The sequence below is a fragment of the Monodelphis domestica genome, chromosome 3 (genome assembly GCF_027887165.1).
Source record: "Monodelphis domestica isolate mMonDom1 chromosome 3, mMonDom1.pri, whole genome shotgun sequence".
In the NCBI taxonomy this organism is placed as follows: Eukaryota; Metazoa; Chordata; class Mammalia; order Didelphimorphia; family Didelphidae; genus Monodelphis; species Monodelphis domestica.
In genome coordinates this window covers 204,337,193-204,351,852 of record NC_077229.1, presented here as the reverse complement: position 1 = coordinate 204,351,852, position 14,660 = coordinate 204,337,193, and the positions used below count along the sequence as shown (strand labels likewise).

The 14,660-nt window shown below is 36.8% G+C and overlaps 1 protein-coding gene across 1 annotated transcript in view; it reads right to left on the bottom strand.

Annotated features, from left to right (window-relative positions):
- Positions 1-14,002, bottom strand: part of LOC100027080 (N-acetyllactosaminide beta-1,6-N-acetylglucosaminyl-transferase) — a 111,208-nt gene extending 97,206 nt beyond the window's left edge. The window contains exon 1 of the mRNA XM_056823412.1: positions 12,214-14,002. Coding sequence (XP_056679390.1) covers positions 12,214-13,129 — 916 coding nt within the window. The 5' untranslated portion in view covers positions 13,130-14,002. The remainder of the gene's footprint in view (positions 1-12,213) is intronic.
- Positions 14,003-14,660: the final 658 nt, after the last annotated feature.

The following is a 14,660-nucleotide window of genomic DNA, read 5'->3' as shown; positions in this document are numbered from 1 at the left end:
AAAAAGTTGAAGTTGAAGGCCCTTCCTAATGCTAAATTCAGGCTTTAAAAATTTCCTTCTCTAAATTAGTGTAACTCCATCTGGAGTTCTAATTAAAGGGGATATTAGAATGCCCTATTTCTTTAGGTTACATTCCCTCATGATGTATATACCTGGTAGATTTCCATATTGAATACATACTTCATCAGGGTCGAACTAAAGGCATGGATTTATGCTGAATGCTTAATTGAAAATGTTTCTGGAATTAGGGCTAAATATTTAGGATTGAGTCGAAGAAGAAAGGGAAAATTTTTGGCAAGTTCAAGAATACAATTTTGCCTTTAAGGCAAGAATATTTACACAACAGCTCAGCTACATCCTAAAAGTACAAGGGATATTTTGATAATGCAATGTATGATGGTAAAGAATGACAGTAATTTAATACAAACCCATTTGTGAGAACCCAAAGCTTCAGGAACAAAGAATCATGGAATTTTTGAGTTAGAAAGAACTGAAGAACTCATCTAATGCAAAGCCCTCATTTTTCCATTATAAGGTACCTTCTGGTTTTTGTTTTTTTTCTGGTCTTCTACTTATATGGGTAAATTAGATGATTGATTTTCTGATATCTGGAAAAATCTAGTAGAAATGAAACTGAATTCACACACTCTACTTAAAATGAAAGTCATTGGACTTCTTACAACTTTAAAGCTGTTCAAACAAATCTCATTAGGAAAAGAATCTATATCCCATCATGAAATTTCATCACTCTATTTCCATTTTAAGGTGCTATGATCCTAATTTCAAAATCAAACCTCAAAAGGCATGAAAGGAAAAGAAGAAGTGGTAATTTCTGAAATCAAGGTAATTTCTTTCTTTTTTATAAAATAACCTTTACTTTGTCTCAGAATCAATACAAATTATTGGTTCCAAGGTAGAAAAGTAGTAAGATTTAAAATGGGGTTAAAAAACTTGGAGTTAAATGGCTTGCCCAGGTCATAGAGCTAGGAAGTATCTGAAGTCACATTTGAACCTATGACCTCTTATCTCCAGGCCTGGCTCTCAATCCATTGAGCTACCTCAGTATCCCTGATTAAGGTAATTTCTATGGCAAAAGGAACTAAAAATAATGAGGCAAACATAAAATTACAAAGGTACACAAAATTCAGGTCAAAGTACTGCTCTGAAAAGAAAATTAGTGCTGGAGACCTGAAGAACATGGTGGGTATAATTACTGAATTTCTACTGTTGACTTCTGAAAAATTATGGAGAACAGATGTCACATGAATAGGAATAAAAAAAGTGAGTCTGATTTTCTTTTCTTTAACTCTCCAGTAATATTTTATTCTATTCTACCACCCCCATTTTACAGAGACAGTTTTAAACATTTGTTTTCTGACATTTTGTGATCCAAATTCTCTATTCTTCCCTTCCTTCTCCTCTCCCTGAGATAGCAGGCAATCTGATATAGGTTATATATGTGCTATCATGCAAGACATAATGAGTCTAATTTCTAAAAAAAGGAAAAATGGATTCTTCAAACTATGGGTTAGTGAGCTGGATTTTGATTCCTAACACAATTCTGGAACATATTTTTCAAGGGTTCCTTCAAACAGTTAGAAAGCAAAACTGTGATTACATAGAACCAACATGAGTTGATCATAAGTAGATCATGTGAAACTACCATAATTTTCAGTTTATCAAAACACTCCCTCTCAAGGGTGATCAGATTAAGAGGGCGTTTCCTTCGACATGTAATACTTGATGTCAGAAAGGCATTTTATAATCCCTCCTATGATATTCTAGGAGAAAAGATGGAGAGATTTAGGATTGATAAGAGTACAATTAGATCAATAAGTGGCCCTGGGGGGAGTAAATGTAACCATGTAAATTCAGTAAAAAGTCTCTAGTAGACTCTCTATGCTAGGGATCTGTCCTTGGTCCTATGCTGTTCAACATGTTTATTCATGGTTTGGATAAAGGCATAAATGCCATGCTTATCAAGTGACATGAGAGTATCTTAAAAAAGCCAAAATGATGAACTTAAATCTACTAAAAACACAAAGCTAGAAAAAAGACCTAGTAGTTTTAATGGATTGCAAGCTTCATGTGAGTCAACTCGGTGAAATGTTGGTTGAAAAGCTAATTGAATCAAGTAGATTTTGGAGGTTCCCAAGTGCCAGACTAAATAAAGAATCTTCTTTTAATCCCTAAGTAACAGGGTATAAGTGAAGATTTTGAGTAAGGAGATGACATAGTTAGATTGATGCCTTGGGAAAGATAATTTTGAGAGCTTTGTGAAAAGTGGAGTGAAAAGGGAAGAGCTTGGATTTGGTAAGACATTAGGAAGTTGTTATGATTGTCCAGGTAAAAGATGATGAGGGATCTACACTGAAGAACTGAAAGGCATGGAATATGATATTCTGCAAAGCAAGGGAACTAGGTCTACAACTAGGTCTACCCAGCAAAACTGACTATATTCTTACAGGGGAAAATATAGTCATTAAATAAAATAGAAGCATCTGTAAAGAAAAGACCAGATGTGAATAGAAAATTTGATGCCCAAACACAGAACTCAAGAGAATCATCAAAAGGTAATTAAGAAAGGGGGAAAAAGATAAACAAAACAGCCAAAAAAACCTTTTTTTAAGAGACCCAATAAGTTAAAATGACATGTATCTCTATAAGAAAAGAGGACATTGGTAATTCTTAAAAAGTGTTATTATCACCTGGGTAGCTAGAAGAATTATACTTAGAAGGAACCGTGACAAACTATATAGGATGAAATGCCAAGACATGAATTTGTATATAGATACATGTATGCATAAATATATATATATATACACACACAACTAGAGTTTAAAGAAGGAGGTTAAAACTAGAGAAATGGGAAAAGAAACAAAATGGGGTAAATTTATATGTCACAAAGAAGTGCAGGGCATGAGGGGGGAAGAACATCAATACACTGGAAGGGTAAAGGGGTTGGAGATAGGAAACTCAATTCATACATGCATTGAAATTGACTCAAAGAGGGAAAAACAATCAAATACATTGGGGCAGAGAATTGATTTGCGCCCTATAGGGAAGTAGAAGGGCAACAAATGGACTGGTGGGGAGGGAAGTAATACAAGGGAGGGAGAGGGTGGGAGGGCAGTTTTAAAAACAGTAATGAAAATAAGAGGGGAATAAGAAGGGAGGGGGGTAGAAAGGGAAGTAAAATAAGGGTGGGAATTAGGGGGGCTGATTAAAAACAAAACACTGGTGTAGAAGGAAATAAAGAAGAAGGGGCAGCCTTAGGAGTGGAAATCAAAATGCAGAGAAATAGAAAGCTGGTAATTATAACTCTAAATGTGAATGGAATGAACACACCCATAAAATGCAAGCAAACAGCAGAGTAGATTACAAACACAAAACCTACCATATGTTGTCTACAAGAAACACAAATGAGGAAGGTAGATACATATAGGGTAACGGTAAACATATGGAGCCAAATCAATTGGGCATCAACTGATAAAAAGAAGGCAGGAATCACAATCATGATATCTGACAAAGCCAAAGTAAGAATAAATCTAGTTAAAAGAGAAAGGGAAGGCAATTACATCCTGATAAAAGGCAGTATAGACAATGAGGAAATATCTGTAATCAACATGTATGCACCAAATGGCATAGCATCCAAATTTCTAAAGGAGAAACTAGAGGAGCTAAAGGATAAAATAGACAGAAAAACTATACTAGTGGGAGACCTGAACCTTCGTCTATCAGAACTAGATAAATCAAACCAAAAAATAAATAAGAAAGAGGTAAGCAAAGTGAATGAAATTTTAGAAAAATTAGAGTTAGTAGATATGTGGAGAAAAATAAATAGGGACAAAAAGAATACACCTTCTTTTCAGCAGCACTTGGTACATTGACAAAGACTGACCATGTACTAGGGCATAAAAACATTGTGAACAAGTGCAAAAGAGCAGAAATAATAAATGCAACCTTCTTAGACCACAATGCAATGAAAATAATAATTAGTAAGGGTACATGGAGAGGTAAATCAAAAATTAATTGGAAATTAAACAATACAATTCTCCAAAATCTGTTAAAGAACAAATCATAGAAACAATAATTTCATTGAAGAAAATGACAATAATGAGACATCCTTTCAAAATGTATGGGATGTAGCCAAAGCAGTACTTAGTGGGAAATTCATATCCTTGAATTCATATATTAACAAATTAAGAAGGACAGAGCTCAATGAATTGGGCATACAAATTAAAAAACTAGAACATGAACAAATTAAAAATCCTCAGATGAAGACTAAATTGGAGATCCTAAAAATCAAAGGAGAAATTAATAAAATTGAAAGTCAAAGAACTATTGATTTAATAAATAAGACTAGAAGCTGGTACTTTAAAAAAAAACAAATAAAATAGACAAAGTACTGGTCAGTATAATTTAAAAAAGGAAAGAAAAAACCAAATTAACAGTATCCAAAGTGAAAAGAGACACCTCACCTCTAATGAAAAGGAAATTAAGGTAATTATTAAAAATTATGATGTCCAATTATATGGCAATAAATATGGCAATCTAGGTGATATGGATGAATATTTACAAAATATAAATTGCCTAGACTAACAGAGGAAGAAATAGAATATCTAAACAACCCCATATCAGAAAAAGAAATTGAACAAGTCATCAAAGAACTCCCTAAGAAAATATCCCCATGACCAGATGGATTCACAAATGAATTCTATCAAGCATTCAAAGAACAACTAATCTCAATATTATAGAAACTATTTGACAGAATAAGCAAAAAAAGGAGTTCTACCAAATTCCTTTTATGACACAAATATGGTACTTATTCCAAAGCCAGGCAGTTCAAAAACAGAGAAAGAAAACTAAAGACCAATCTCCTTAATGAACATTGATGCAAAAATCTTAAATAGGATACTAGCCAAAAGACTCCAGCAAGTAATCACGAGGATTATTCATTATGACCAGGTAGGATTTATACCAGGAAAACAAGTATGGTTCAACATTAGGAAAACCATCCACATAATTGACCACATCAACAAGCAAACTAGCAAGAACCACATGATTATCTCAATAGATGCAGAAAAAGCTTTTGACAAAATACAATACCCATTCCTATTGAAAACACTAGAAAGCATAGGAATAGAAGGGCCTTTCCTAAAAATAATAAACAGTATATATCTAACCATCTGCAAACATCATCTGCAATGGGGATAAACTAGAAGCCTTCCCAATGAAATCAGGAGTGAAACAAGGATGCCCATTATCACCTCTAGTATTTGACATTGTACTAGAAACACTAGCAGTAGTAATTAGAGAAGAAAAAGAAATTGAAGATATTAAAACAGGTAATGAGGAGACCAAACTATCACTCTTTGCAGATGATATGATGGTCTATTTAAAGAATCCTAGAGATTCAGCTAAAAAGCTAATAGAAATAATCAACAACTTTAGCAAAGTTGCAGGAGACAAAATAAACCCACATAAGTCATCAGCATTTCTATATAGTACCAACACATCTCAGCAGCAAGAATTAAAAAGAGAAACTCCATTTAAAATCACCCTAGACAATATAAAATACTTCAGAATCTATCTGCTGATACAAACACAGGAATTATATGAACACAACTACAAAACACTCTGCACATAATTAAAATTGGACCTAAACAATTGGAAAAACATTGATTGCTCATAAGTAGGATGAGCTAACCTAATAAAAATGACAATCCTACCCAAATTAATTTACTTATTTAGTGCCATACCCATTGAACTACCAAAAAACTTTTTTGCTGAATTCAAAAAAACCATAGCAAAGTTCATTTGGAAGAACAAAAGATCAAGGATATCCAGGGAAATCATGAAAAAAAAAATGGAAGGAAGGTGGCCTTGCAGTCCCAGATCTCTAACTATACTATAAAGCAGTGGTCATCAAAACAATATGGTACTGGCTAAGAGACAGAAAGGAGGATCAGTGGAATAGACTTGGGGTAAGTGACCTCAGCAAGACAGTCTATGAAAGCCCAAGGATCCCAGCTTTTGGGACAAAAATCCACTATTTGATATAAACTGCTGGGAAAATTGGAAGACAGTATGGGAGAGATTGGGTTTGGATCAGCATCTCACACCCTACACGAAAATAAACTCAGAATGGGTGAATGACATAAATATAAAGAAAGAAAGTATAAGTAAATTAGGTGAATACAGAATAGTATACATGTCAGATCTTTGGAAAAGTAAAGATTTTAAGACCAAGCAAGAGTTAGAAAACAATTACAAAATGTAAAATAAATAATGTTGATTACATTAAATTAAAAAGGTTTTGTACAAACAAAACCAATGCAACCAAAATTAGAAGGGAAACAACAAATTGGGAAACAATCTTCATTACAAAACCCTCTGACAAAGTTCTAAATACTCACATTTATAAAGAGCTAAACCAATTGTACAAAAAATCAAGCCATTCTCCAGTTGATAAATGGTCAAGGGACATGAATAGGCAATTTTTAGTCAAAGAAATCCAAACTATTAATAAGCACATGAAAAAGTGTTCTAAATCTCTGATAATCAGAGAAATGCAAATCAAAACAAATCTGAGGTATCACCTCACACCTAGCAGATTGGCTAACAAGACAGCAGAGGAAAGTAATAAATGTTGGAGGGGATGTGGCAAAGTCGGGACATTAATTCATTGCTGGTGGAGTTGTGAATTGATCCAACCATTCTGGAGGGCAATTTGGAACTATACCCAAAGGGCACTAAAAGACTGTCTGCCTTTTGATACGGCCATAAAACAGCGGGTTTGTATCCCAAAGAGATAATAAAGAAAAAGATTTGTACAAGAATATTCATATCTGTGCTCTTTGTGGTAGCAAAAAAAAAAAAATTGGAAAATGAGGGGAAGCCCTTCAATTGGGGAATGGCTGAACAAATTGTGGTATATGTTAGTGAAGGAATACTATTGTGCTCAAAGGAATAATAAACTGGAGGAATTCCATGTGAACTGGAATGACCTCCACGAATTGATGCAGAGTGAAAGGAGTAGAACCAGGAGAACATTGTACACAGAGATCGATACACTGTTGTACAATTGAATGTGATGGACTTCTCCATTAGTGGCAATGCAGTGATCCTGAACAACTTGGAGGGATCTATGAGAAAGAATGCTATCCATTTTCAGAGGAAAAACTGTTGGAGTAGAAACATCAAAGAAAAACAGCTGCTTGATTATATGGGTCGAGGGGGATATGATTGCGGATATAGACTCTAAATGAACATCCTAATGCAAATACCAACAACATGGAAATAGGTTCTGACAGTGGTGTTTCAGGAAGGGTTGGGGGAGGGAAGGGAAGGAAAGAATATGTATGATTCTTGTAACCAGGGAATAATGTTCTAAATTTACTTAAATAAATAAATAAATAAATAAAAGATGATGAGGGCCTAAGTTGGGGTAGTGACCAGCTAAGGAATTAGAGAATCCTTTTGCAAAAAAGTTTAATTTACAAGATGTGGTAATAAATCCTTGATCTTTTTGAGGTTTGAATAGGGAAAAGTCATTTGATTAGCTGAGAGGGAAAGAACAGTCAGAGAAATCCTACAGGCAACTTAAAATAATTGATGCTAAAGGGAGTTGGAGATGCAGAGATAGGTGATAACTGAACCTATTGCTGTGGATAAGATCACTGAAGGAATGAACAGAAAGAGAAAACTCTTGTGAATAAAATCTCAGACAGCATCCACACTTGACATGGCAGAATGGAGATAATGAACCAACAAAAGAAACCAAAATGGATTAGGTTGGAGGAGAACAAGGAAAGGGCCTTGTCACTGCCATCAGGAAAGAAAAAAAATATCTAGAAGGAGGGAATTGGGAGGAAAAATGTTTTATTATTTATTATTTGTTAATTATATTATCTGAACCTAGTTTTAATTCAGAATATGAGGTGGGAACCATTTAAACCCTAGAGCCACTCCATGGAAGCCAGAGCAAGGAATGCTTAGACTACACCCAGGTCTTATTTGGGGTGTGTCCGATAGTTTGTGTTTGGCTTAGTCCTAATTTTATTGAACTTTTTACTTACTGGCTGATATCCATCTCAAGCAATTTACTTGCGGGTGGGTCCCTCGGTTTATATGCTAGTCTGAACTCAATATAATAGAAATATCAGAGATTTTACCAACTTTCTCCTTTATCAAATGACTTTTAAAAATTGTTTCTAAAAATATTTTTAGGTTTTGTTTTTGACTAATAGGATCTGGCAAAATGTTTCCAAAAAGTTGAAGAAGACGACTAAGAAAAGATCACTAAATTTAGCAACTAAATCAGTCACTGGTGACTTTAGAAAGAGCTATTTTAGTGAAATGGTTAGGTAGGAAGGCAGATGACAAGGGGCAGTAAAGTGAGGGTTGAGTAAGGGGAGGCTGGAAATGTTGACCTTATTAAAAGAATAATCTTAAAATGGAATTAATAGAAGCATAGGATTCATAATGAAGAAGAAGATGGTTCTGGTATACTCTTACCTGGATGGACCACATTGGAAATGTTTTCATTTTAAGATACTACATTTTAAGAAAGAAATTCATATGGCTATAGATATCATGAGTTTATTTCCTTGAAAAATACCTATCCATATCCTTTTACCTCTTATCAATTTTGAGCTAAACAAAGGACATTGAATAGAAAGGCAAGAGGACTGAAAACTATGAGCTAGGCACCTACACAGTTAAATGGTATAGTGGACTCTGAGTTGAAATGAGACCTTAGACACTTTTTAGCTACATAAGCCTGGGCTTGTTAATTATCATTATAGTATGCTCATTTGAAGGAAATGAGTCCATTTGGCTTATAAAACAAAAGAGTTGGGGGATAGAAAGTGGCTACCATTTGGAAGAGAGTTTAAAATTTGTTTTGCACAGAATCCAGAACACTGATCTACAAGCAATGGGCAGAAGTTGTAGAGAGGCAGGTTTCAGGCTTAATGAAAGAAATCCAAATTAAGGCTGTCCAAGATGGAATCAGCTGTTTGGAAAGTAGCGGGTTCTGTCTGCCTCACTAGAGGTGTTCAGGCAGATATTGGATGACTGCTTATTAGGAAGCTTATCAAAGGGATTCAGTTTCAGTTTTAGGTTACATTAGATGACCCCATCCTACCTTTTCACTCTGAGATTCCATCATTCTATTAAAGTCTGAATATCTGATCCATGAACTAGAAAACAGTTCCACAAAATTCCCTATGAAATTCCTTAGGGGCTTGGTGATGAAGGGTGTAAAGCAAGCTGCCCTGTCTTCTCCCTTTCTCATAAATATGCCAACTAAGAAGGCACATGGTTGCTCTGCTCAAGCTTCCCTTGTTGGGCGTGGGTGTGTCGCCATGGTACCTAGCCCTGGCTCCTCCTCCCCTTCTCTAACAAGTTCCTGCATCTTTCTGGAAGAACTGCAACAAACCAAGGGATAAAAAATTGATGCAGAGGAGTGATTCTATCATTTAGCATAATCCCTGGCACACAGTAGGCACTTAATAAATGCTTGTTCACTCTATCTAAGCATAAGCCAGACTGGCCATTGATAAGAAGGAAAGACTTTTTCTGCTCACACTCAAGCAATGTGTGCTCCCTGATACTAGAGAAGACAGTCTAGGCCTTAAGAACACAATCTAGTAAAGGCAACTTAGACTGTATGCAGATATAATTAGAGAACAAAATCCAGGAAATCAAGAGTTTTATTCTATGGTGACCAAATCCATTTTTTTGGGTTTTGAATTTTCAAGGTCTTGTAGTTTTACCTTGTTGTACCTTTTAAAGAAAACGGGCACCAATTTTTTTTTCCTTCTTGCATTGTAGTCAGAGGGGTGGAAGGGAGTGTCAAATTCATCTGATGGTAGTCTGACATTAACTAACAGGGGGTTCTTTTGGCTTCTGAGGGAGGAAAGACAGGGAGAACACCACTAGCAGTAATAACAGTCTTGCAGCATGGACATTTAGTATGCAGTGAGTGACTGGGTTTTCAGAAACAATTATTCTCTATAAAGCCTGGCATTAAAAATAGAAAAACTTATATGATTAAAGGTATTCTGTTAATGAAGGGCTGTCTTGGAACTGTGCCTAAGCTGGCTTGAATCCTAAAGTATGATGCTGTCATCTATCTACTGGCCAAGTGTAAATGTGCAATGACATTTGCAGTTGGAGATCAATTTGTGTGTAACTTGATACTGCGTTTGAGGAGAGACATATACAAAACTGGGGGGGGGGGCGGGGCGCTGCTAGTAGTTATTTTTTTTTCATTTGGCTTTTTTATAGCATCTTGCAGAATTCAGATGCATAATAAATATCTTTGAATAGAACTGAAATTCCATTGACTGGGTAACCTCTCCCCCTTTTTGGCAAAAGTACCTACAAACATTTAACATAAACAAAAAAGTTAAAAAGTCAAGTCAGTATTTTTTTTTAATTAACTTCTGTCTTGGATTTGATACTATCGGTTTCCAGACAGTAGAGCAGTAAGGACTAGGCAATTGCGGTTAAGTGACTATTCCATTGTCACACATCTAGGAAGTGTCTGAAGCCATTTGAACCCAGTACCTCCTATCTCTAGACCTGACTCCCCATTTACTGAGCTACCTAGCTGCAAAAGCATTTATTAAGCACCTACTATGTACCAGAAACTGTGCTATTTTGGCACAAAACCCCAAAACAAACCAAAAAAGAAATAACTAAGTATTCCTGTTTTCAATAGCTCACAATCAAATAGAGGAGATAATGGGCAAATAACTATGTAAAACAAAATACATACAGGATAAATTGGAAATAACAAACAAGGAGGTGATGACAGATGACTGAGAAGTGACAAGTTGATGAAGACAACTGGATTTAGTCAAAAAGACTACTAGATTCAGAATGAGTAGGATAACCAACCTGGTTCTAGATGACTGATGATAGAATATACTTTTCTTTCCATAGGTGGGGTACAGATAGACAATGGTTTGGAATATTACATACATATATATACACTGTCATAGCCATTGGATGGGACAGCTTTGCTTGATGTTTGTTGTTGTTCTAAGAGAAGTACAGTGTGTTTGGGAAGTGGTGTATTATGGTGTTCAAAGTATGCATCAAAAGGATATTTTAAAAGGCCAAAAAAGTACAGAACACCCTGAAAGCTAACTCAGAGATTCTGGGATCCAGCATCTTGTTTTCCAGGGAGAGCACTCAAACAGAACATTTAAGATCTTGCTATCATACTCTAAATACAATCATGATCTCTTCCAGGTTGTGCTGTTGATAAAGAGTTGAGCCTACAGTCAAGAAGATGAGTTCAGGGTAGCTAGATAGCACAGATTGAACAAAAGGCCTGGAGTTGGGAGGACCTGGATGCAAATATGGCTTCAAATAGTTCCTAACTGTATAACCCTGGACAAATCATTTAACCCAGATTGTCTAGCTCTTGGTACTCTTCAGTCTTAGTATTGCTACCAAGACAGAAGGTAAGGGTTTTGGAGAGAAAAAAGAGGGAGACTTGAGTTCAAATCCTGCCTCAGATACTTAAAAGCCATGTGACTGTGAGCATTTCACTTAGCCTTTATTTCCTCAGATGTCAAATGGGAATAATAATAGCATTTATCTCACAGTATTGTTGTGAGAACCAAAGAAGATAATATTTCTAAAAGCATTTAGCACATTTTAGGTATTATATACTTATTTTTTTCTTCCCCTTCTCCTTCCCTTCTAATACTGTAGCCTCCTAATGACCTGAATAAAGATAAATTTTTTCTTCCTGTTACCAAAGTTGTATAGTTCAGCTTTAATTCTTCCTTATTTTCTTATCTCCTGAGCCTTAAATAAGTTCCTTTCTTCAAAGACAAATCTCCTTAGTTAAGAGAAGGGGAAAGTGATTTGTGGGAAACTACCTCTTATCTATCTCAAATTTAAAGTATGGTTAAATTGATTCAAAGAACTCCACTGAGGGTAAGGGTAAGGATACAATTCAGTCCAGAATGGTTCCTATGTATATTGCTTTCCCATATTAGGTCGGAATACTGGCAGTTTTACAGTCCTCTAGCAAAAAGCCCAGCATTTCAAAATATACTCATGAAATATTATCTGGGAATCTAAATGGAGGGAAATTTATATTCTATTTCTGAGGGGGAGGGGGGAAATCAGTTCTTCAAGAGATTGTTTAGCATACCTTATCTTAGGAATTAAATAGACACATACCTGGAATCCTATTGAGTGTCACCCAGAAATGTTCATCAGGACTGTAGGTGTCCTTAGACCACTGCAGGAAATCAATGGCCCGTTGATCTTGGAGAACAAAATTGATAAATTCCCTTGTAAGGGCAACATAAGCAGAGCCAAAGTAAATGGTCAAATTGTGTGGAGGTGGGGATTTTAATGCTTGGGTGTTTATTACATAAGATGCCTCTAGACCCAGATGCTCTCTATGGATATATTTTGTCCTTTCAATGGCATGTGCAGGAGGCAGCACCCCAGGGGTGATATTTTTCCCTTTAAATCCTTTCAAATGCTGGATTATTTCCTTGTTGGTTCTCAGGGGGAAATCCTGCCCACAGGTGTTGATGAGGTATTTCCACTGAATCTGAGAGGCTACAAGGTCTTTCATACAGTTCAGGTCAGCCTGGAGCCTGGATATTCCACCATAAACAACTGGCTCCATCTTGGAGGCAAGGAAAGCATTGGGGAAGCAGCTCACCAATCTCCCCACAGCATCTTTGAACTCAGCTGTTGCCTTCTCATCCACATGAACACAGTAAACATTTTGGGGCATGTAAACCGCCCTCAGGAGTCTCTCAAAGGTTCCAAAATCTTTATGTATGACCATTGCATAAGCCAAAGGAAACTCAGCCTCTTCTTTTGAAAGCGTAGTTGTTATGTAGTGACTTTGGAGCAAGTATTCCTTGCAAGATTTCCCAGATACTGTTAGAGTATTTTCCAACGGGAAAGCGGTTTTCCCTTTGATAAACGAATTGCAGACTTTAGCTAGAACTAAAGTGTTTGTTATATTTAGCCTCGGAAGGCTTTGATCACTATAGATATTAAACATGTAGACCAGAATAAAAAAGACTACAGTAAAAATAGGAACTACAAAAAGATAATGCATCAACGAAGGCATGTTTCAAAGCTAGTCAAAATCATGAAGTGCTTGCTTCCAACTTACTTTTTTTCCACCTGAGTTGGTATTTTGGTCCAAACAGCTGCCTCTTCCGCCCAGGAGGACACAGGGTGCTCACTTTCCATCTCTTTCAACGAGCCTGGCTGCTCTTTCCCTTCCCGGGCTGACATTAGGAACCGTTCCCTCCTCTTTCCTCTGCCTGCTTGCCTGCCTCTCTCAAACCTTCTTTGTCTAAATCCCAGTAGCAGGTTGCTTAAACCCAGCCTATATTTCCCCAGGCTCCCAGTTTGCATCGGCAAGCTGTTTTCCCGTAGGTAGGAGCAACTCCGAACTCCCAGAACCCACTTTTCCTTTTCAGATTCCGCTTCTCCAGTATTATCCTTTTGATATTCTCGTTTTGCGGGGGGAGGGGACCTGAGAGGGGGGATTACCCTTTAGGGAATTAGCATAGTGAAAACCAAAATCTAAAGCCGAGTTCTGGCTAGCGAGCCCATTTCCTGCTAATCATTGTACAGGCGGTAGCATTTCCCCCAACCCCCCACACCCTCTCCCAGTGCTGCCGTAACCTACAACTTATCTTCTCTCCTGTCGCACAGGCAAGCCGACAATTGTACAGACAAGCAGATCACGCTTCAGTCTTCTGTGGCGGCTACAAACTTCCTCCAAAGGATTTGTAAAGAAAAACAGACCCATCACGGAGATGAAACAAAGAAAAGTTTCTCACTCCTCATCAGGAACAAGAACTACAGAAATTAAGGGTTTAGAATTGCGCTGTACGGTGACTTGTCTATGTAGGCTAAATAATTCATGCCCCTGGTAGTTTGGGTGGAAAAAGTCCCCCGAACTCCAACGGGGTTGGAACAGAGCTGACTGGGCCATGGCGTCATAATTATTTCTAGGCTGAGTACCATATTTGCCTAAAGATGAGTTTTTTTCAAAGGTATTCACCACCAACTTTTTGTGCTTCTCAAGAGCCAGTTTCCTCTAAGAGAAGAGAGCTGAGTTCTAAATTAGAAAACTATGGGCCCAGATGATGGCAGCTAGATGGCACAGTGGATACAGCACTGGGCTTAGAGTCAAGATGGGAGTTCAAGTTCAGCTGCAGACACTAACTGTGTGGGCCTGTGCTAGGCATTTAACCTCAATTGGCTTTGTTTTTCTCAACTATAAAGTGGGGATAATAACATCTACTTTACAGGATTGTGGTGAGAATCAAATTATATATTTGTAACATGTTTAATATAGAACCTGGATACTACTCTCTCTCTCCTTCAAAATCAGGCCCCCGACATGCTGACTATCTACCCTGGGAGAAGTCATTTAACCTTTCCATGTCTCAGTCAACTCTCTAAGAGGATTTATAAGTTTCAGAGCAGGTAGTAATTTGGATTGGTGGGGGGATGTACGTGACTAAGAGTCCTTTATATCAATGAAATATCAAGTTTGATAAAAAAAGAAAAAAACCTTTAAAACAAAGGTGACATTGCTTTCAATTCCGGAACTCCTTTATGTTGCTTCTTTCTTACCCGAG